The 21,390-nt window shown below is 41.2% G+C and overlaps 1 protein-coding gene across 12 annotated transcripts in view; it reads left to right on the top strand.

Moving 5' to 3' along the window:
- The window catches only part of LOC107523444 (zinc finger protein 709-like), a 511,405-nt gene that overhangs the window by 216,465 nt on the left and 273,550 nt on the right, over nucleotides 1-21,390 (top strand). For 5 of the 12 annotated variants that reach the window (XR_009547353.1, XM_060182096.1, XM_060182091.1 and 2 more), the window contains one exon: nucleotides 5,687-5,820. The exons of 3 other annotated variants lie outside the window; for them this stretch is intronic. Coding sequence is in view for 6 of the 9 variants with exons in the window: in XM_060182096.1 (XP_060038079.1) it covers nucleotides 5,806-5,820 (15 nt within the window). In the remaining 3 variants the exon portion in view is untranslated. Of the gene's footprint in view, nucleotides 1-4,063; nucleotides 4,114-4,451; nucleotides 4,549-5,686; nucleotides 5,821-5,947; nucleotides 6,083-19,131; nucleotides 20,828-21,390 lie in introns of those variants that run through there. 4 more of the 12 variants (XR_009547354.1, XM_060182099.1, XM_060182095.1 and 1 more) reach the window with 4 other exon arrangements.

Here is a 21,390-nt window from a genome sequence, read left to right as displayed (position 1 = left end):
CAAAGGGGATGCTTCACAAGCTGTGAAGCAGGTCTGCAGGTGTCTCTCTTTCACTCTCCCTCTCTATCTCCCCCTCCTCTGTTTCAATTTATCTCTGTCCTGTCCAGTAAAATAGAAAAAAAAAAATGGCTCTCAGGAGCTGACACTGAGCCACAGCAATAACCCTGGAGGCAAAAATAAATAAATAAATAAATAAATAATGTGTAGCTATTGATTCAGAATTTCAGGGTAGATTCTGAGTCCAATTTCCCTTTTTTTTAAAAAAAAATGTTTTCGTGATTTCATAGTGATTTACAAAATTGGAATATAATAGGGTATAAAATATAAAATTTGAATATATTACTTGAATATAATTCCATACTGTTCCCATCACTATGTTTCTGTGGCCCCACACTCTGCATGGAAACTTCAGTAGTTCTCCCAATGTTACAGATATGGGTTGACTTTATATCTACATCTATATACCTTTTTCTCATTTTTTTTCTGATTTTTGTTTTATTGGTGTTTAATAATGATTAACAAGATTGTAAGATAACAGGGGTACAAATCCACACAGTTCCCACCACCAGAGTTCCATGTCCCATCCCCTCCATTGGAAACTTCTTCTTTTTTTTTTTAATATTTATTTTATTTATTTATTCATTCCCTTTTGTTGCCCTTGTTGTTTTATTGTTGTAGTTATTATTGTTGTTGCTGTTGTTGGATAGGACAGAGAGAAATGGAGAGAAGAGGGGAAGACAGAGAGGAGGAGAGAAAGATAGACACCTGCAGGCCTGCTTCACCGCTTGTGAAGTGACTCCCCTGCAGGTGGGGAGCCGGGGTTTGAACCGGGATCCTTATGCCGGTCCTTGTGCTTTGTGCCACCTGCGCTTAACCCGTTGTGCTACAGCCCGACTCCCGGAAACTTCTTTTTTTATATAATTTATTTATTTATTCCCTTTTGTTGCCCTTGGGGTTTTTTTATTGTTATAGTTATTATTGTCATCATTGTTGGATAGGACAGAGAGAAATGGAGAGAGGAAGGGAAAACAGAGAGGGCCAGAGAAAGACAGACACCTGCAGACCTGCTTCACCGCCTATGAAGTGACTCCCCAGCAGGTGGGGAGCCAGGAGCTCGAACCGGGATCCTTATGCCGGTCCTTGCGCTTTGCACCCGCTGCGCTACTGCCCGAATCCCAACCTTAGCCTTTTTGTGGGCCTCTATAGAACCTTGCCCTCACTGTAGAACAGGTATGGTAGGGACTGTCTCACTCTTCAAAGGGAGGCTAGGTCATCCTACTCTGCCAAAGAGTACTACAACAAAGATAACTACAACAACAATAAAAACAAGGGTAATAAAAAGGAAATAAGTAAATATTTTTTAAAAAGAAGGCTGATGTTGATATTCCTAGTGGAAGAGACCAGTCCCCATCCTGTTTCTGTCTTTTTCTAGTGGGGTAGGGCTCTGGAGAGGTGAGGTTCTGGTACGTATTGGTGACATTGTTTACCCAGAGAAGTAACTACTACTAATAATAGTAATTATGACCATTATTTTGTGCAAATATTGGTTTCGGGTTTCAGAGTAGATTCTGAGTCCAAATTCCCTTTCTATTTTTTTTAACTTTTTATTAATAATTTAATAGTGATTTAAAAAATTTTTTTTCTTTATTCCCTTTTGTTGCCTTTGTAGTTTTATTGTTGAAGTGATTGATGTCGTCATTGTTGCATAGGACAGAGAGAAATCTAGAGAGGAAGAGAAGACAGACAGGAGGAGAGAAAGACACCTGCAGACCTGCTTCACCGCTTGTGAAGCGACTCCCCTGCAGGTGGGGAGCCGGGGGCTCAAACTGGGATCCTTATGCCGTTCCTTGCAAGTGCACTTAACCCACTGTGCTACAGCCTGACTCCCTAATTTAATAGTGATTTGTAAAACTTTAAGATAGGGTAGGGGTATAATGCCACACTGGTCCCACCATTTTTGTGTGGTCCCATCCCCTGCAGTGGAAACTGCACTAGTTCCCTCAGTGTCACAGATATAGACTGGCTTCATATCTATATATCTATATCTATATATCTATGTCTCTCTCTCCTTATATATATATTTTTTTCTGTCCATTTTCTCAAGGGACCTGCCTTCACTTTCTAAGTCACACCTACACTTATTTCTACTTCTGAATGTCCTTTTATATTTATTTATTATTTGATAGAGACAGAGAAATTGAGATGGGAGCTAGGAGACAGGGAGGGAGACAGACACCTGCAGTCCTGCTTCACCACTTGCAAAGCTTTCCCCTGCCACATAGGGACCAGGGGCTTGAACCTGGTTCCTGGCTCACTATAATGTTCATTTAGCCAGGTGTGCCACCACCTGGCCCCAATGCCCTTTTTTTTTCTCTCTCTCTCTCTCTTCTTTGTTAGATTAGTGAAATACTGCCTGACTTCCTCAGGCATTTTCTAGATTTCCTTCTCCTTCAGTAGAAAAAAAACAAAGATTCTGGTAACAAACATTTTGGGTCCTGGTGGAATTGGGGTCCAGAACCCTCTGGTCATCTCCTATCTTCTCCCCACTATGGGAATATGGGCCAAAATTCCTTTGTGGGTACAAAAGGAAGGAGTTCTGGCTTCTATAATTACTGCTCTACTGGACATGGACACTGGAGCCTTTTTCATTGCCAGCCTGTTTCTGTATTTTGCTAGTAAGAGAGGGCTCTGAAGAGATGAGATCTGGGTCATGTTGATGAGGTCATCTACCCAGGAAGATCAGGATGGAATTAAAGTAACATCTCCAACTTGGTGGCTAAGGCTACAGGACTACTGTGGATGTCTTAGCTATAATTCACTGAGGTTTGTTAAGTTGAATGGCTGTCAATCTCTGTTCTGTGGGAAAGTCTCTGTGTCTGTTACTCTGTGGCCATACTTCCTGGTAGCCCTGAGTCTACATTTCTTAGAAAGTATTAGTGTGGGGCTGGATGGTGGCGCACCTGGCTGAGTGCACATGTTACAGTGTACAATGATCCGGGTTCAAGCCCCCAGTCCCCACCTGAAGGGGGAAAGCTTTTTGCAAGTGGTGAAGCAGTGCTGCAGGTGTCTCTCTTTCTCCCTCTCTATGATGCCTTCCCTCTAGACTTCTGACTGTTTCTATCCAATAAGTAAATAAAGATAATTTAAAAAAAAGTACTAGTGTATGGGCTAAGGTATTTAATTTGAATAACAAAGATAAATGTGCAAAGAAAGTATTCTTGAATGTCTGTGGATAGACTTAATGCAATTATAGAGAGAAATATAATCTGATAAATGGCAATATAATTTTATTTATTTTATTCTTTTTTTAAAACTGCTTTTTAATTTTTATTTTATTTATTTCCTTTTGTTGCCCTTGTTTTATTGTTGTTGTTGGGTAGGACAGAGAGAAATGAAGAAAAGAGGGGGAGAGAAAGAGAGACACCTGCAGACCTGCTTCACCGCCTGTGAAGTGACTTCCCTGCAGTTGGGGAGCTGGGGGTTGGAACCGGGATCCTGCCGCTGGTCCTTGCGCTTTGCGCCACATGTGTTTAACCCGCTGCTCTACCGCCCGACTCCCTACTTATTTTATTCTTACTAGAGGACTGCTCAACTGCTTCTGGTGACTCTGGGGATTGAACCCAGGAGCTTTGGTGCCTCAAGCATGAATTTTTTTTAATCTACTTTTTATTTATTTACTTATTTACTATTGTATAGAGATAGAAATTGAGAGGGGAAGGATAGGGAGGGAAAGAAACAGAGAAACACTTGCAGCCCTACTCCACCACTCATGAAATTTTCCTCCTGCAGGTGGGACAGGGGGCTTGAACTCTTATGCACTTAACTAGGTGCACCACTGCCTGGCCCTACATGAGTTTCTTTTTATATGACCTCTATGCTCTCTCCAGCTCAACATAAGACTATTTAAGTCTCGGGCTGGGGAGATAGCATAATAGTTATACAAAAAAACCTCATGCCTGAGGCACCAAAGATCCCAACCTCTCTCTTTGCATCTCTATCTCTAACTATAGAATTTTAGAAAATGTCATTTTTGTACCCCTCCCCTCCTTTCATTCTGTTTCAGTTTCACCGTGAATATCACTGTTTTAATTCAGTGTACCAAGCAATGTTAAGGTCAGTCCTGGGCTGTTGTTTTAATTTGGAGCTTCAGCTGGCCGGGCTAGCTTCACGGGCGGGTAACAGAGACTCGAGGACACACGGCTGGGCAGGGAAGCTGTATTTCTTTATTCAGGAACAACGATTCATAAACTAAACCAAACTAATCACCAAACAGAACTCTCCTGCATCCTTCTCACATGGCGGCACCAAGAACTCTCAAACTCTGTCACTCTGGAACTCTCTCGGGGTTCCTCAGGGCGGGGACAAGCAGACCCGCCAAACTAGCAGGACCAAACCACAATCAACTAGAGATGGGGGGGAAGGGTACCAAGCCACTATGAAGAATACCAACACTGGGCTAAATGAGAAAGGTCTTCAAGTATGTTAGTAGAGTTGACTCCAGGCAAAGAGAAAGTAAAGAGTCTCTCTTCATGACTCTGGATGGAACAGGTCAGTGCAGTTCAGCTTTTTTTTTTTTATTGTTGCAGTTACTGACATCGTTGTTATTGGATAGGACAGAGAGAAATGGAGAGAGGAGGCGAAGACAGAGAGAGGGAGAAAAAGAGAGACACCTACAGACCTGCTTCACCGCTTGTGAAGTGACTCCCCTGCAGGTGGGGAGCTGGGGGTCGAACCAGTTTTTTTTTTTTTTTTAATCAATGCATTTATGATAGACGGAAGAAGAGAGTGAACCAGAGCATCACTGGCACGCGTAATGCCAAGTGTTAAACTCAGGACATCATGCTTGAGAATCCAATGCTTTTTCTTTTTCTTTCTTTTTTTTTTTTAATTTAATTTAATTTTATTTATTTATTCCCTTTTGTTGCCCTTGTTGTTTTATTGTTGTAGTTATTATTGATGTCGTTGTTGTTGGATAGGACAGAGAGAAATGGAGAGAGGAGGGGAAGACAGAGAGGGGGAGAGAAAGACAGACACCTGCAGGCCTGCTTCACCGCCTGTGAAGGGACCTGCCTGCAGGTGGGGAGCCGGGGGCTCTAACCGGGATCCTGACGCCGGTCCTTGAACTTAGCGCCACCTGCGCTTAACCCGCTGCGCTACAGCCCGACTCCCTATCCAATGCTTTTTGCACTGTGCCATCTCCTGGGTCAACAGTTCATATTGCTTTTTTTTTTTTTTTTTTTTTTTGCTTCCAGGGTTATTGCTGGAGTCGATGCCAGCACTACAAATCCACTGCTCCTGATGGCTTTTTTTTTCTTTTTTATTGGGTAGGACAGAAATTGAGAGAAGAGGAGCAGATAGGGAGGGAGAGGAAAGATAGACATCTGCAAACCTGCTTTGTTGCTTATGAAGCTTCCCCTGCTGCAGATGGAGAGCTGGAGACTTGAATCCAGATGCTTGCATGGGTCTTTACACTTAGTACTATGTGCACTTAATCAGGTGACACCCCCCCCCCACCCCTCCAGTTTATATTCCCAGTTGCAGTAGAACTTGAGAGTTGGGGAGGGATTCTGAAAATAAGAAACACAGTGTGAGCTTCATGGATTTGGTCATTGCTCTCGAATCTCTGTTTGGCATTAAAGAACTAGAACGTTTGGACCTTTTATGCATGGGGATGTCCTCTCTGTAGGGGCAGTGCTGTCAAGTGAAGAGGTTGTACTGGTGAATTTAAAGCAGAATCTCAAGCGACTGCTGTGATTTTTTTCTTCACTTTCCGGCCTGAAGGGGAAATCAGATAAAGAAGGAAAGATGGCAGTTTCTCAGGTAAGTGACCTGTTCTTGATCATAGACTTTCCCTTTTTCTCCCTGAGTGAGTTGTATTTCGGATAGTAAATGTTTCTTCACCAGTTTTGATTTTCCTCTCTTATCAACAAATTGTTTTTTCCACCAGGATTATCACACATTGTCCTGCACATTGTCATCATCCTTAACTTCCAAGATATACCTAGCGGTGGGTGAGGGGAAGAACAAAAGGGGAGAACCCCCAGCAGTACTGTTCCTCCACATGTGAAGCTTCCCCTGGCAGGTGTGTGTGGGGGGAAGGTAAAAGGAATTGAACCACAGCCTTGCACATGATATACTAGGCACCCTACAGGATGTGCTACCATGCAGACCCTGTAAAAATGTTTTGAGGACCCAAGAAATAGCTTCTTCTTCTTCTAGCGTTTGCCCTTCTTCCGTAGCCAGTCAACAGCGTCAGGTTGAGCCTGATGTCAAGTTTCGAGACCTCCTTTGAATCTGGAGAGGTGGCAGTCGTTGACTATGTGGGTCATAGTCTGTCTGGAGCCGCAGGGGCAGTTCGGGTCGTCTCTGGCTCCCCAGCGATGGAACATAGCGGCGCACCGGCCATGGCCTGTTCGATAGCGATTGAGGAGGGCCCGATCATAACGTGCTAGGTCAAAGCCGGGTTGACGCTCGCAGGGGTCTGTGATGAGGTGTTTGTTCTTGACCTCAGCTGACTGCCAACTCTGTTTCCAAGAGTCTGGAACAGAGAAGTTCAGTGTAGGCGTAGGGGACCAGATTGGGTGACGAGACGTCAAGCGTTGGACAGGGTGGGCGAAGATATCCGCGTATATTGGCAGGTCCGGTCGAGCGTAGACGTGGGAAATGAACTTAGATGATGCCGCATCCCGGCGAATATCTGGCGGGGCGATGTTGCTAAGAACTGGCAGCCATGGAACTGGGGTGGAATGGATGGTTCCAGAAATGATCCTCATGGAGAAATAGCTGAGATGTCACAGTGTAACTCTCCCATACCTGGAGACCTAGTCCCTGACTCCCAACATCACGTAAGGACATGTAAAAAGGAAATTTCTTTAGTGTTACTATGGTATCTTTCCTTGTTTTTTCTTATTTTCTGTGTAGAGAAAAGAAACAAAAACATTCCACCAATAGTGGTAGAATTATGCAAAAATGTTCTTTAGAACATAATTTCTCTCTTTTTAAAATTTTTTTAAAAATATTTACTTATTTCTTTTTTGTTGTTGCCCTTGTTTTTATTGTGGTAGTTATTATTGTTCTTGATGTCGTCGTTGTTGGATAGGACAGAGAGAAATGGAGAGAGGAGGGGAAGACAGAGAGGGGGAGAGAAAGACAGACACCTGCAGACCTGCTTTACTGCCTGTGAAGCTACTCCCCTGCAGGTGGGGAGCCGGGGGCTTGAACCGGGATCCTTACGCAAGTCCATTAACGCTTTGCACCACGTGCGTATAACCCGCTGCGCTACCACCTGACTCCCCTTTTTAATCTTTAAACATTATCATATTCAAGTACCTGGGTTAAGCTTGCATTTCCCACCCTTGAGGAGGGAGCTCCACGAGTTGTGGAGTAGTGCTGCAGGTGTATCTCTTTCTCCCTTCTATTTATTTATTTATCTATTTATTGTATTAAGGGGGGGGTTAATGCTTTATAGTGGTTTCATTTTACATATATACACTTTTTAAAAAGTACTTATTTATTAGATAGAGACAGAGAAATTGAGAGGGAATGGGGACAGAGAGAGATAGACAGACAGATACCTGCTTCACCATTCATGAAACTTTTGCCCTTCATGGGCTTGAACCTGGGCCCTTGTGCACTATATTGTGAGTGTTTAACCAGGTGTGCCACCACCTGGCTGGCCCCTTGCATACATTTTTACTTTGTATCAGACCCCCCAAGTTTTTTTTCCCTTACCACTCCCATCACCAAAGGCCTGAGTCCCCACTTCCACCCCTATATATAACCACTACAGTTCTCCCACAGCCTTAGATATATTTTGATATTTTTTCCACATTTGTATGTTCAATCCTTTATATTTTGCAAATGAGTAAGACCATCTTTTACCTCCTTACTTTGCTTCACTAAGCATAATCTCTAATTCCATTCACAAAGGCCAAGATATTATCTTTTTTTTGTGTGTGTGCTGAATACTCTTGTTGAGAATATGTCCTATAAACTTTGTATTTCTTTATTGGGGAATTAATGTTTTACATTCGACAGTAAATACAATAGTTTGTACATGCATAACATTTCCTAGTTTTCCATATTACAATACAACCCCTACTAGGTCCTCTGTCATCCTTCTTAGACCTGTATTCCCCTCCTCTACCCACCCCAAAGCCTTTTACTTTGGTGCAATATGCCAATTCCAGTTCAGATTCTACTGGTGTTTGCTCTTCTGAACTTGTTTTTCAACTTCTGCCTGAGGTCCTATAACTTTTATCCAGTCATCTGTTGAAGGGCATTTTGATTGTTTACAGGTTCCTGCTATTATGAATAAAGCTGCTATGAACATGAGGTGCCTATATCCCTTCTAATTAGTAGTATTGTGGCCTTTGAGTAAATGCCTAGAAGTGGAATTGCTAGATCATAAAGTATTTCCATTTGTACTAGCTTAAGGATTCTCCGTACTGTTCCCCATAATGGCTACAGCAATTTTCACTCCCACCTACAGTGTAGTAGAACTCCTCTCTTTGTACATCCTCTCCAATACTTCTCTTTTGTTTTATTGTTGGAGCTCATTCTCACAGCTATGAGGTAGAATCTCAATATGGTTTTACTTTGCATTTCTCTAAAGTTAGGTGAGCTGGAACATTTCCACATATATCTGGACCATGTGTATCTCTTCTTTTTTTTTTTTATTTGTATTTATAAGAAGGAAAGACTGACAAAAACCATAGGATAAGAGGGGTACAACTCCACACAATTCCCACCACCAGAACTCCATATCCCATCTCTCCCCTAATAACTTTCCTATTCTTTTTTTTAATATTTATTTATTTTCCCCTTTGTTGTCCTTGTTTTTTATTGTTGTTGTAGTTATTATTGTTATTGATGTCGTTGTTGTTGGATAGGACAGAGAGGAATAGAGAGAAGAAGGGAAGACAGAGAGGGGTGGGAAAGAGAGACACCTGCAGACCTGCTTCACTACCTGTGAAGCGACTCCCCTGCAGGTGGGGATCCAGGGGCTCGAACCCAGATCCTTAACGCTGATCCTTGAGCTTAGCGCCACCTGCACTTAACCCACTGTGCTACCGCCCAACTCCCAACTTTCCTATTCTTTATCCCTCTGGAAGTATGGACTCAGGGTCATTCTTTATTGAACTATTTGAAATGTTCTTTATTTATCTATTCATATTTTCTGCCCAGTTTTTAAAATTTTTTATTATTAGTTTGTTACAAGATTGTAAGATTACAATGTGTAGTTAGTTCCACATCACACCCATCACCAAAGTTCTGTATCCTCACTATCCCAAAGATAACCAGCATAGTTCTCATAAGTCTTATAGTTTGCTTACTTCTGTTTTGTTTGATTGTTTTGTTTTTTGCCTCCAGGGTTATCACTGAGGCTCAGTGCCTGCACTAGGAATCCACTGCTCCTGGAGGCTATTTTTTCACTTTTGTTGCCCTTGTTACTCATCATTGTTGTTGTTATTGCTGTCGTTGTTGGATAGGACAGAGAGAAATTGAGGGAGGAGGGAAGACAGAGGGGGAGAGAAGGATAGATACCTACAGACCTGCTTCACTGCTTGTGAAGCGACCCCCCCCCCTCCCGCAGGTGGGGTGCCGGGGCTTGAACCAGGATTCTTATATGGGTCCTTGTGCTTCGCACCATGTGTGCTTAACCCAGTGAGCTACTGCCTGGCCCCCTATTTTTTTTTTTCTTTCTTTGGCAAGTTCATATAAATCACATCTCTAAATTCCATGTATGAGTGAAACCATCTGGCAGTTGTCTTTTATCTCTTTATTTGTTTATTTATTTTTGCCTCTAGGGTTATTGCCGGGCCTCAGTGCCTGCACTATGAATGCACTGTTCCTGGAGGCCATTTTTTTCCTATTTTGTTGTCCTTGTTATTGTCATTATTGTTATTGTTGCCATTGATGTTGTTGTTGGATAGGACAGGGAGAAATCTAGAGAGGGAGGGAGACAGAGAGAGAGACAGACAGACAGACAGACACCTGCAGACCTGCTTCACCACCTGTGAAGCGACCCACCTGCAGATGGGGAGCTGTGGGCTCCAACCGTGATCCTTACACAGGTCCTTGCGCTTTGTGCCAGGTGTGCTTAACCCACTGTGCTACCGATGGGACCCCTTCATCTCTTTACCTGTTTCACAAAGCATAGTCACGTCCAATTTCATCCATCTTGTCCTAAAAGACACAGTATCATCTTTTTTGATTGTAGAGTAGTATCCCATGGACTATATATCCCATAACTTCTTTAGTCATTTAGGCTGTTTCCACACTTTGGCTATTATGAATAATTCAGCTTTGAACATAGGGGTGCCTGTGTCCCTTTGAATTAGTGTTTGAGTGTCCACTGGATAAATACCCAACAGTGGTATAACTGGATCATAAGATACTTCCTTTTTTTTTTTTTTAATTAAGTACTCTCCATACAGTCTTCCAAAGGGGCTGCACCAGTTTGCATTCCCATCAGCAGTGAAGCCAAGTTCCCTTTTCTCCACAACCCCTCCGACACCTGTCCTCTCTTGGTTTGTTAATTAAGCCATTCTCTCAGGTGTGAGATGGCGTATCAGCATAGTTTTAATTTACATTTCTCTAACTGTAAGTGAAGTGAAGCATGTCTTCATGTGTCTGTGGCCCATGTGTATCTCTGCTTTAGAAAACTGTTTAGTTCTTTTTTTTTAACATTTTTTTTTTTTGTAATTTTATTTATTTATCTTCCCTTTTGTTGCCCTTGTTGTCTTTTTATTGTTGTTGTAGTTGATGTCGTCGTTGTTGGATAGGACAGAGAGAAATGGAGAGAGGAGGGGAAGACAGATAGGAGGAGAGAAAGGCAGACACCTGCAGACCTGCTTCACCGCCTGGGAAGCGACTCCCCTGCAGGTGGGGAGCCGGGGTTCGAACCGGGATCCTCATGCCGGTCCTTGCACTTAGCGCCACCTGTGCTTAACCTGCTGCGCTACGGCCCGGCTCCCGAAAACTGTTTAGTTCTTTGGCCTACTTTTTTTTGTTTGTTTGTTTTAACTTCAACTGATTTTTTGTTTGTTTTAACTTCAACTGATTTTTACTCCTTTTTTAGTCTGATGCAAAAATTTTGGGGAGCTTGGCTCCATCTGCTGGCCAAATACCAAACTCCCATTTCTCTTTTGTGATTCATAGCATTTTATATTTATAATTGTCACACACTTTGTAATAACCACCACTAAGGGAATAAGTGAAAGTATCTCAAATATTAATTTCAAAAACTTGAGCACATAAAAAGAACACACATTTTGGCACAATACAATGGGGACTGTAGTTATGGAACAAGGATTCAATCTTGAGTGAGCTCTTTTATATTTGTTTTTATTTTTTAATTATTATTTATTTATAAAATTTAAAAAATATCAACAAGACCATAGGATAAGAGGGGTATAATTTCACACAGTTCCCACCACCAGAGTTCCATATCCCATCCCCTCCCTTGAAAGCTTTCCTATTCTTTATCCCTCTGGGAGCATGGACCCAGCGTCATTATGAGGTATAGAAGGTAGAAAGTCTGGCTTCTGTAATTGCTTCCCTGATTAGCATGGGCATTGGCAGGTCAATCCATACTCCCAGCCTGTCTTTCTCTTTCCCTAGTGGGGCAGGGCTCTGGAAAGGTAAGGTTCCAGGACGCATTGGTGAGGTTATCTGTCCAGGGAAGTCAGTTTGACATCATGGTAGCATCTGCAACTTGGTGGCTAAAAAGCAGTAAGGTAAAGTAGAACAAATTGTTTAATAGTCATGAACCTAAAGGCAAGAATAAAGCAGATGGGATTTGGGGTCTCCATTTTGGAAAAAGCTAGTAGGTCTATTTTAGGTATATTCCAAGGGGCCTATGGCTTTGCTAATTTTTGCCTGAGCATGACAGTTAACATGCAGGTGGACCAAAGGTATTATCTGAGGAGATGGTGTCAGAGTTGGGAATAGCACTAGAGAGCTGGGTCAGGGCAGAGAGTAGCTTCCAAATATGGGAAAAGTATATAAATATCATTTTATGTTGTCTTTTTTTTTTTTTTTTAGGTCTTTCTATTTGCTTGCTGCACTTATTGGGTCACTGCAAATTATTGTACACTTTTGCTTTAAGGTGTATGTATTCCCCTAACTTATGGGTACATGTGCACATTATGTTCTGTCTCATGTGGCCTACTTTTTATTGGGTTATTTTTGCTTCTTTTGTAGATATGTACCAATTCTGTTTAGATATTTGGTATCAGTCACTTGTCTAATGTGTGATATGAAAATATCTTCTCCCGTTGACTGGGTTTCCTGGTTATCCTTGTGTAGTTTTCTTTTGATATGTAGAAGGTTTTTAGTTTCATGATATCCAATTTATTTACTCTTGTTTTCATTTCCTATGCCCAGGGCGGTTGTCTCCAAATACAATTTTAATGTGAAGATCCTGCAAAGTATCACCAATATTTTTTTCTATAAATTTTACAGTTTCTGGTCTTATATCTCTTTTTTTCTCTCCTTTTGTTGCCCTTGTTGTTTAGAATTATTGTGGTTATTAATGTCGTTGTTGTTGCATAGGACAGAGAGAAATGGAGAGAGGAGGAGAAGACAGAGAGGGGGAGAGAAAGACAGACACCTGCAGATCTGCTTCACCACTTGTGAAGTGACTCCCCTGCAGATGGGGAGCCAGGGGCTGGAACCGGGATCTTTACGCTGGTCTTTACGCTTTGCCCCATGTACCCTTAACCCACTGTGCCACCGCCTGACTCCCTAATATCTCTATCTTTAATCCATTTTCATTTGACCTTGGTGTATGGTGTTAGGCAGTGGTCTAGTTTCACTTTTTTAACTAATTTTTTAAAATATATTTTATTTATTTATTTTATTGTTGTTATTGATGCTGTTGTTGTTGGATAAGACAGAGAGAACTGGAGAGAGGAGGGGAAGACAGAAAGGGAGAGAGAAAGATAGACACCTGGAGACCTACTTAACCACTTGTGAAGCGACTCCCCTGCAGGTGGGGAGCCGGGGCCTCAAACCAGGATCCTTACACCCGTCCTTGCGCTTTGTGCTACCTGGTTTAACCCACTGCGCGACCGCCCAACTCCCTAGTTTCACTTTTCTCAGTGTGGCTGTCCAATTTTCCCAGCACCATCTGTTGAAGAGATCTACTTTGCCCCATTGAATGGTTTTGGCCCCTTTGTAATATATTAGGTAGTTGTATATTTGTGGTCTGCAAACTTTTATACGTATTTCTTTTCTTCTTGTTAAGGTATATGAGTTCTTTACAAATGATGAATGTCAGCAGTTGTCTTGCAGTGTGCAAAATCTATTTTCAAAATCTATTTTCAAAATCTATTTTCTGGGTTTCCTGTTTATAGAATTTTCTTTTGATGTGTAGAAGATTTTCAGTTTGTGTAATCCCATTTGTTCATTTTTCTTTTTGTTTCCCTTCCCCATGGGGTGGAGTCTATAAAGTCTTTAATGTTATAGGCCTGAAATGCTTTGGTTTTTTTTTCCTCCTCCAGGGTTATTGCTGGGCTCGGTGCCTGCACCATGAGTCCACCGCTCCTGGAGGCCATTTTTGTCCCCCCTTTTGTTGCCCTTGTTGTAGCTTCGTTGTGGTTATTATTATTATTGCCCTTGTTGATGCAATTCGTTGTTGGATAGGACAGAGAGAAATGGAGAGAGGAGAGGAAGACAGAGAAGGGGAGAGAAAGACAGACACCTGCAGACCTGCTTCACCGCCTGTGAAGCGACTCCCCTGCAGGTGGGGAGCCGGGGGCTCGAACCGGGATCCTTACGCCGGTCCCTGCGCTTTGCGCCACATGCGCTTAACCCACTGCGCCACCGCCCGACCCCCCTGAAATGTTTTATTTGATGTATTCATCTATGTGTTTTATAGTTTCAGGTCTAATCATATCTGTGATCCACTTTTAGTTAATTTTGGTGCATGGTGGTCAGTTTTACTTTTTTTATATAAAGCGCTTACTTTTTTTAATTTCTCTATTGAGGGGTTAATGGTTTGCTATCGACAATAAAATACAATAGTTTGTATATGCATAAACATTTCTCAGTTTTCCACATAACAATTCATCCCCCACTTTGTCCTCCTCTGCCATCATTTTTTGGGACCTGAGCCTTCCCCCTATCCCAGAGTTTTTTACTTTGGTGCAATACACTACCTCCAGTCCAAGTTCTGCTTAGTGTTTTTTCTTATGTTCTTATTTTTCAACTTCTATGAATGAGATCATCCCATATTCATCGTTCTCATTCTGGTTGATCTCAGTTAACATGATTCTTTCAAGGCCCATCCAAGATCAGATGAAGAAGGTGAATTCACCATTTTTAATAGCTGAGTAGTATTCCATTGTGTATGTATACCACAAATTGCTCAGCCACTCATCTGTTGTTGGATACCTAGGTTTTGGCTATTACAAATCATGCTGCTATGAACATAGGTGCACACAAATCTTTTAGGATGGATATGTTTGGTTCCTTAGGGTAGGTCCACTTCTAGCCTTCTGAGAGTTCTCTAGACTGCTCTCCACAGGGGTTGGACTAATTTATATTCCCACCAGCAGTGCAGGAGGGTTCCTTTGACCCCACAATCTTTCCCGCATTTGTTGCTGCTACTTTTTCTGATGTATGACACTTCTTGTTGTCTTTATTTGTATTTTTCTGACATTCAATGACTGGGAGCATTTTCTAATGTTTGTTTTCCTTTCGGATCTCTTCCTTGGTCAATATTCTGTCCATGTCCTCTCCCCATTTTTGGATGGGGTCATTTGCTTTCTTGTTGCTGAGTGTGGTGATGAGCTCTTCATATACTTTGATTACTAGTCCCTTGTCTGATGTATGACATATAAAGATCATATGTCATACTGGAAGGGGGTCTCTTTGTTTGGGTGGTAATATCTTTTGCTGTACAGAAGTTTTTTAATTTGTAGTCCCATTGCTTCATTTTTTATTTAATCTTTTTATTTAATCTTCTTTGTAATTTGATTCATATCACTGAGGATGCCTTTAAAATTTAGATGGTAATAATGGACAGCCCTGTCTAATACCTGATTAGAGGGGGAATGCTTCCAGTTTTTCACCATTGAGTATGATGTTAGCTGTAGGTTTGCTATATATGAACTACACTATCTTGAACTTTCATTCTATTCCCATTTTTTCTAGTGTTTTGATCATAATGCATTGTTGGATTTTGTCAAAGGCTTTCTCTGCATCTATTGATATAATTGTGGTTTTTGGTCTTCCTTTTATTGATGTGGTGGATCATGTTGATTATTTATGTATATTAAACCAAACTTGCCTCCCTAGAATAAACCTCACTTGATCATGATGAACAATCTTTTAAATATATTTCTGTATCTGGTTGGCTAGAATTTTGTTCAATATTTTAGCATCTATGTTCATCAGAGATGTTGATCTGTAGTTGTCTTTTTTTGTTGTATCATTGTCTGCTTTTGGTATCAGGGTGATGTTGGGTTCATAGAAACTGGGAGGGAATATTCCTGTGTCTTCAAACTTTTGGAAAAGTTTTAAAAGTAGAGATTAATTCTTCCTTGAAGGCTTTGTAGAATTCATTTGTACCCTCTGCAACCCACAACGACCCTGGATCCATGCTCCCAGAGAGACAGAGAATGGGAAGGCTATCAGGGAAGGGGGTGGGATGTGGAGATCGGGTTATGGGAATTGTGTGGAATTGTACCCTTCTTATTCTATGGTTTTGTTAATGTCTCCTTTCTTAAATAAATTTAAAAAAAAAATTCATTTGTAAGCCCATCTGGTTCAGGACTTTTATTCTTGGAAGGTTTTTAATAACTGTTTCAAGTTCTTTGGCTGTGATTTTTCTAGCTCCCCTTTGTTTACTTTTGGAAGTTTGCAGGTATCTAGGAACATGTACCCTGGCCCTTAGGTCCTGGTCTAGGGTCTGTAACTTTGTTACAGAATGTCTTATTTGTACTTTAAATGAGTAGATTTTATTTCTGAGTATATATTCATTTTGTCTAAGCACTTCGTGTTTCAAATTGGTAAACTGAATGAATTCAGATACAGGGCTTCAATTTTTAAAGAATTTCTTTTAATAACTTGTTTTGGAAGTATTAACTCACCTATAATTTTAGACCAGCTTGATCCGAAGCAACCAGTCCTGTGAGAATCTAAGATATAGTTATTTGTAAATAGCATTAAACGACTTAAATTATGGTGAGATCTTATATGGGTACAGTAAATCCATATAGCCATGGATTTTTCAAAGTAAACCATGTTCCCAAATAACTTGGTTATCGGGAGTCGGGCGGTGGCGCAGTGGGTTAGGCGCACGTGACGCAAAGCGCAAGGACCGGCTTAAGGATCCCAGTTCGAGCCCCCGGCTCCCCACCTGCAGGGGAGTCGCTTCACGGGCGGTGAAGCGGGTCTGCAGGTGTCTATCTTTCTCTCCCCTCTCTCTCTGTCTTCCCCTCCTCTCTCCATTTCTCTCTCTGTCCTATCCAACAACAAAGCAACGTCAACAATGGCAATAATAACCGCATCGAGGCTGCAACAACAATGCAACAAAAGGGGGAAAAAATGGCCTCCAGGAGCGGTGGATTCATGGTGCAGGCACCGAGCCCAGCAATAACCCTGGAGGGAAAAAAAAAAAAAAAAAAAAAAAAACTTGGTTATAATAATAATTGACTATATTGCCTCCTTTAACTCTTAAGACATCAAGGAATTTTCCTCTTCTCTTTAAAATCTGTATTTCTCCCAGTCCTGAAGCCTCTGGTACTATGTGTTTGTTCATGCTTCTGCTCTTGGTCTCCTCCCCTGTGATACTGCCTGTACTGACCCAAACCACCACACCATGTTTTACATCAGACTACATCCAGAGACACCAAGCCCAAGATGTTGATGCTCCATTTCCAGTAATTTGGTGAGACCTTTCATAACATGTGGGACTCCCTAGTTCCATTTCAAATGGTGCATTCCCTAACAAAGTTATAGACCCTAGATGTAGACCAGGGCCTATGGGACAGAGTACACATGTACACATGTATCTATAAGTTAAGAAAAAAATGTATATCAGGTGTTATTTTTTTAATTATTTCTTTTTTTTTTCCAGGCATGATTTAAAAAAAAAAAAAAAGTTTGCTTTTTTATCTTCATTTATTTGATAAAGAAAGCCAGAAATTGAGCAGGGAGGTGATGATGGAGAAGGAGAGAGACAGAGAGACACCTGCAATACTGCTTCACCACTCACAAAGCTTTCCCCTGCAGGTGGGAACCAGAGATTTAACCCAGGTCCTTGCACATTGTAGCATATGTGCTCAACCAGGTGCTCCACGACCCACCATCCCAGGCGTATTTAACCACTGTTACTCCTTGGCCCCAACCCTGGAGCCTCCATAGCCATGATTTTTTTCAGCTAGAAAAGCAGTGAAAGAGAATGAGAGGAGGAGGCCTGGCAGCGGCACACACATTACACTGTGCAAGGAACTGGGTTCATGCCTCTAGTCCCACTTAACAGTGGAAAGCTTGACTAATGGTGAAGCAGGGCTGCAGGTATCTCTCGGTCTGTTTCCCTATTTCCTCATCCCTTCTCAATTTCTCTGTCTCCATCAGATAAATAAGTAAAAATTTAAAAATTAAAATAAAAAAATAGAGAGAGAACAAGGGGAAAAGACCAGAAGAGTAATTGTGTGTGAAGGCTCAAACCCAGATTATGTGCATAGCTCATTTTACAAGTGAGCCAGCACACTTGACCTTTTATAGAGCTGGTCATTTCATTTGGGCTAGAAGTTTATACTGAATCAGAGTGAGTCCATCCCCCCTTGTGCGACAAGATGTCATGGGGAGAGAATCTCCCCACATATTAAATGGTAGAGAATAATGATTTCATACCTTAGACTATCATATGTCAGCAGGTCCCGCCTGTTTTAGCTTCTCATCAGGTCAAAGCTCAATGGGGAGAGTCTAGATCCTGAATCTGGAATTTTTTTCAATTGTATGTTTGTGTTTTTTTTCAATGTTTGCCTACTCAGAATAATCCTGAAATAAAGAATTAAGTTCTTTATGGGAAAAAAAAATTTAGAATAAGTAAGATGTTTTTATCCCTTGTGCATATAGTTCATCCAACTAGAGTGAAATTCAGTGAGTTCTCAGCAATTTGCAATTCTCACCATATCCAATGGTGATAATGAGATCCAGATCATTTAGATCAATTTGACTAAAGAAGACATATATTGTAGCCTGGGAGGTAGCACAGTGTAAAGCATTGAAGTCTCAAGCTGAGAGCCTGAGTTCAGTTATCAGCATCAAATATAGTAGATTTAGGCTTAGATTCTCTCAATTCCTCTTTCTCTGTAATTAATAAATACATTTTAGAAACTGACTTAATAATGATAAATAAGACCATAGGATATAAGGGGTATAATTCCACAAATTCCCACCACTAGAGTTCCGTATCCCAGCCCATCTATTGAAAGGTTCTCTACTCCCCCTCTGGGAATATGGACCCAGGATCATTCTGGGGTGCAAACAGTAGAAGGTCTGGCTCCTGTAATTGCTGCTCCTCTGGACATGGGTGTTGGCAGGTTGATCCATACTCCCAGTCTGTCTCTCTCTTTCCCTAGTGGGGCAGGGCTCTGGAGAGGTGGGGTTCCAAGACATATTGGTGAGGTTGTCTGCCCAGGGAAGTCAGGTTGGCATCATGGTAGCATCTGTAGCTTGGTGGCTGAAAAGCAGTAAGATACAAAGCAGAACAAATTGGCTAATAATCAGGAACCTAAAGGTAAGAATATAGCAGATGAGATTTGGGGTCTCCATTTTGGAAAAAGCTAGTAGGTCTATTTTAGGTATATTCCAAGGGGCCCATGACTTTACTAATTTTGCCTGAGCCCAACAGCTAACATGCAAGTGGGCTAAAGGGATTGTCTGGAGAGATAGTGTCATAGTTGGAAATAGGACTCGAAAACTGCATCAGGGCAGAGAGTAGCTCCCAAATATGAGAAAAGTACAGAAATACCATTAAGTGTAAACTCCTCCATCAATGTGATCTGGGACCCATATTCAGCACAGGAGCCTGTGTAATCTCTTCATCCCTGTAGGTCTGAGCTCGCATTCCATGATCATAGCTAGGAACATTCTAGGCTGCATTTATTTCAGGACCAGTCTTCCTTGAGTGGCAGAGTATGTTGACCCAGCCTCCCTTCAGAGTGGGGCAGTCACTATCATCGTTGTTCTACATTGAATGCAAGGTACTATAGAGGCCCACAAGTGGGTCCACAATGCTGTTCCTAATGGAGATGACTAGCAGTGGTGGAGAGAAGGATCTGTTAAGGGTCTAAGCCTACCATGTCTTTGTGGGGATCCCAGGGTTCCTTGCCTAGGGCCTCAGATGATGTGGTGGTCTGGTAGTGACCAAAAGAACCATCATTTAAGTATGCTGTCTCTTATCCATATCCACCTTTTGTAGTTCTTACTTTATCTGGCAAGGTTAGCCTTGGAGTGAATGAGGGAAGTGAAACAGGAAGTAAGTGTGGAAGGTATCTAGGTCTAAGTAGAAACTATTTGATTAAGTACTTTATGGTGTCTTTTTTTAGGTCTTTCTACTTACTTGCTGCACTTACCGAGTCATTGCAAACTATTATGCACTTTCACATTGAGATACATATTTTCCCTTAATTTATGGATACATGTGCATATGTGTTCTGTCTCATGGGCCCTGGTCTATATCTTGGTTCTGTGACTTTGTTAGGAAGTGCACCACCTAAAAAGGAATTAAGGAGTCCTATGATCTAGGAAAGGTCTCATCAGAGTAATGAAGCTGAAGGGTTGACATCCCACACCTGACATCTCTGGACATAGTCCAAAGTGAAACATGTTGAGGTGGTACTGGTTGCATTAATTTGGTTGAACTCAGCAGATGCAGTATCAAATAGTATGGAATGAGAGAAGGATGAAGGAAAATGAGGCATGCCCCAGAGGTTTTAGGACTGGGAGTAATATAGGTTTTATAATGAATAGGGAGGTAGAATTTAAGAAGGCAACAGATAGTTATTATTATAACCAAGTTATTTGGGAATTTGACTTACTTTGATGGAAATAGAACAAATGCTTTTACATTTTTACTATACTTTTATTCATTAAAATATTATGTCCTGTGGCCCAGGTGCTGGCTAAGTACTATATCATTGGATTTGCAAGTGTAGGGTTCAAAATTCAGTCTCCTACACTTACTCAGAGAGTGATGTTCTGGTATTCCCCCATAACTTCAATTCTTATTTGAAATTAAATCATTTTTAATTAAACTGCTTCAGCTTTCAAACTGTAGTCTAAATGTTGGGTAATAAGAAAGATGATGAATGGTTTTCCCATTTGTTATTTAATATGCATTTTCCATGTGGTATGACTATAACAAAACTTGTTTAAATTATGTAATATCCCAGTCACTTCCCAACATTGTATGGGTTCTGCCATTAAAGAAAAGTCTGAAGTGATATGATCATATTAAGCAATATTATTTCATGTGTTGCTGATACTGTATAAACATCTTATTTTAAAGATTATTAGGCAGTTTTCTGTATTTATATCATTAAAATCAGTACAATTAAAGCAAAAATATTATCATCATAATTTTTTGCCACCAGGATTATAACTGTGGCTTGGTGCCTGCATAATAAATCCATAGCAACTAGTGACCAGTTTTTCCTTTATCTTTAATTTTTTTTAATTTCTTTTTTTTATTTTTAAAATATTTATTTATTTATTTATTTTTGCCCTTGTTGTTTTATTGTTGTAGTCATTATTGTTGTTGTTATTGATGCCTTCGTTATTGGATAAGGACAGAGAGAAATGGAGAGAGGAGGGGGAGACAGGGAGAGAGAAAGATAGACACCTGTAGACCTGCTTCACCGCTTGTGAAGCGACTCCCCTGCAGGTGGGGAGCCGGGGGCTTGAACCGAGACCTTTATGCCGGTCCTTGTGCTTTGCGCCACCTGCGCTTAACCGCTGCGCTACTGCCCGACTCCCAATTTTTTTTAATTTCTATATGATAGAGTGAGTGAAGTAGAAAGATACTTATAGCACTGCTCCACCATTTTGTGAAGCCTCTCCTCTAGTGGTGGGGACCAGTTGCTTAAATCTTGTTTCTTGCTCATAGGAACATATGCACCCTACTAGGTGTACCACCTCCAAACTCCTAAAATTTTATTATTTGTTAATTAAAAATATAGGGAGGAAAAGAGTGAGCATGAGATTCTGGCATATGAAATTCTGGGGATCAGACTCAGAACCTCATGCTTAAGGGTTCTGTGCTGTATTTATCGTACCAACCCCTAGGCCATGACAATAAGGTTTTACTGACCAAATTGACATGGATAGAGACCACACAACCTTTCATAACTTTTATTTATTTATTTATAA

This window comes from Erinaceus europaeus, chromosome 23, assembly GCF_950295315.1.
Source record: "Erinaceus europaeus chromosome 23, mEriEur2.1, whole genome shotgun sequence".
NCBI lineage: Eukaryota > Metazoa > Chordata > Mammalia > Eulipotyphla > Erinaceidae > Erinaceus > Erinaceus europaeus.
Note: the sequence above shows the minus strand (reverse complement) of the source record. Positions and strands in the feature narration are given on the sequence as shown.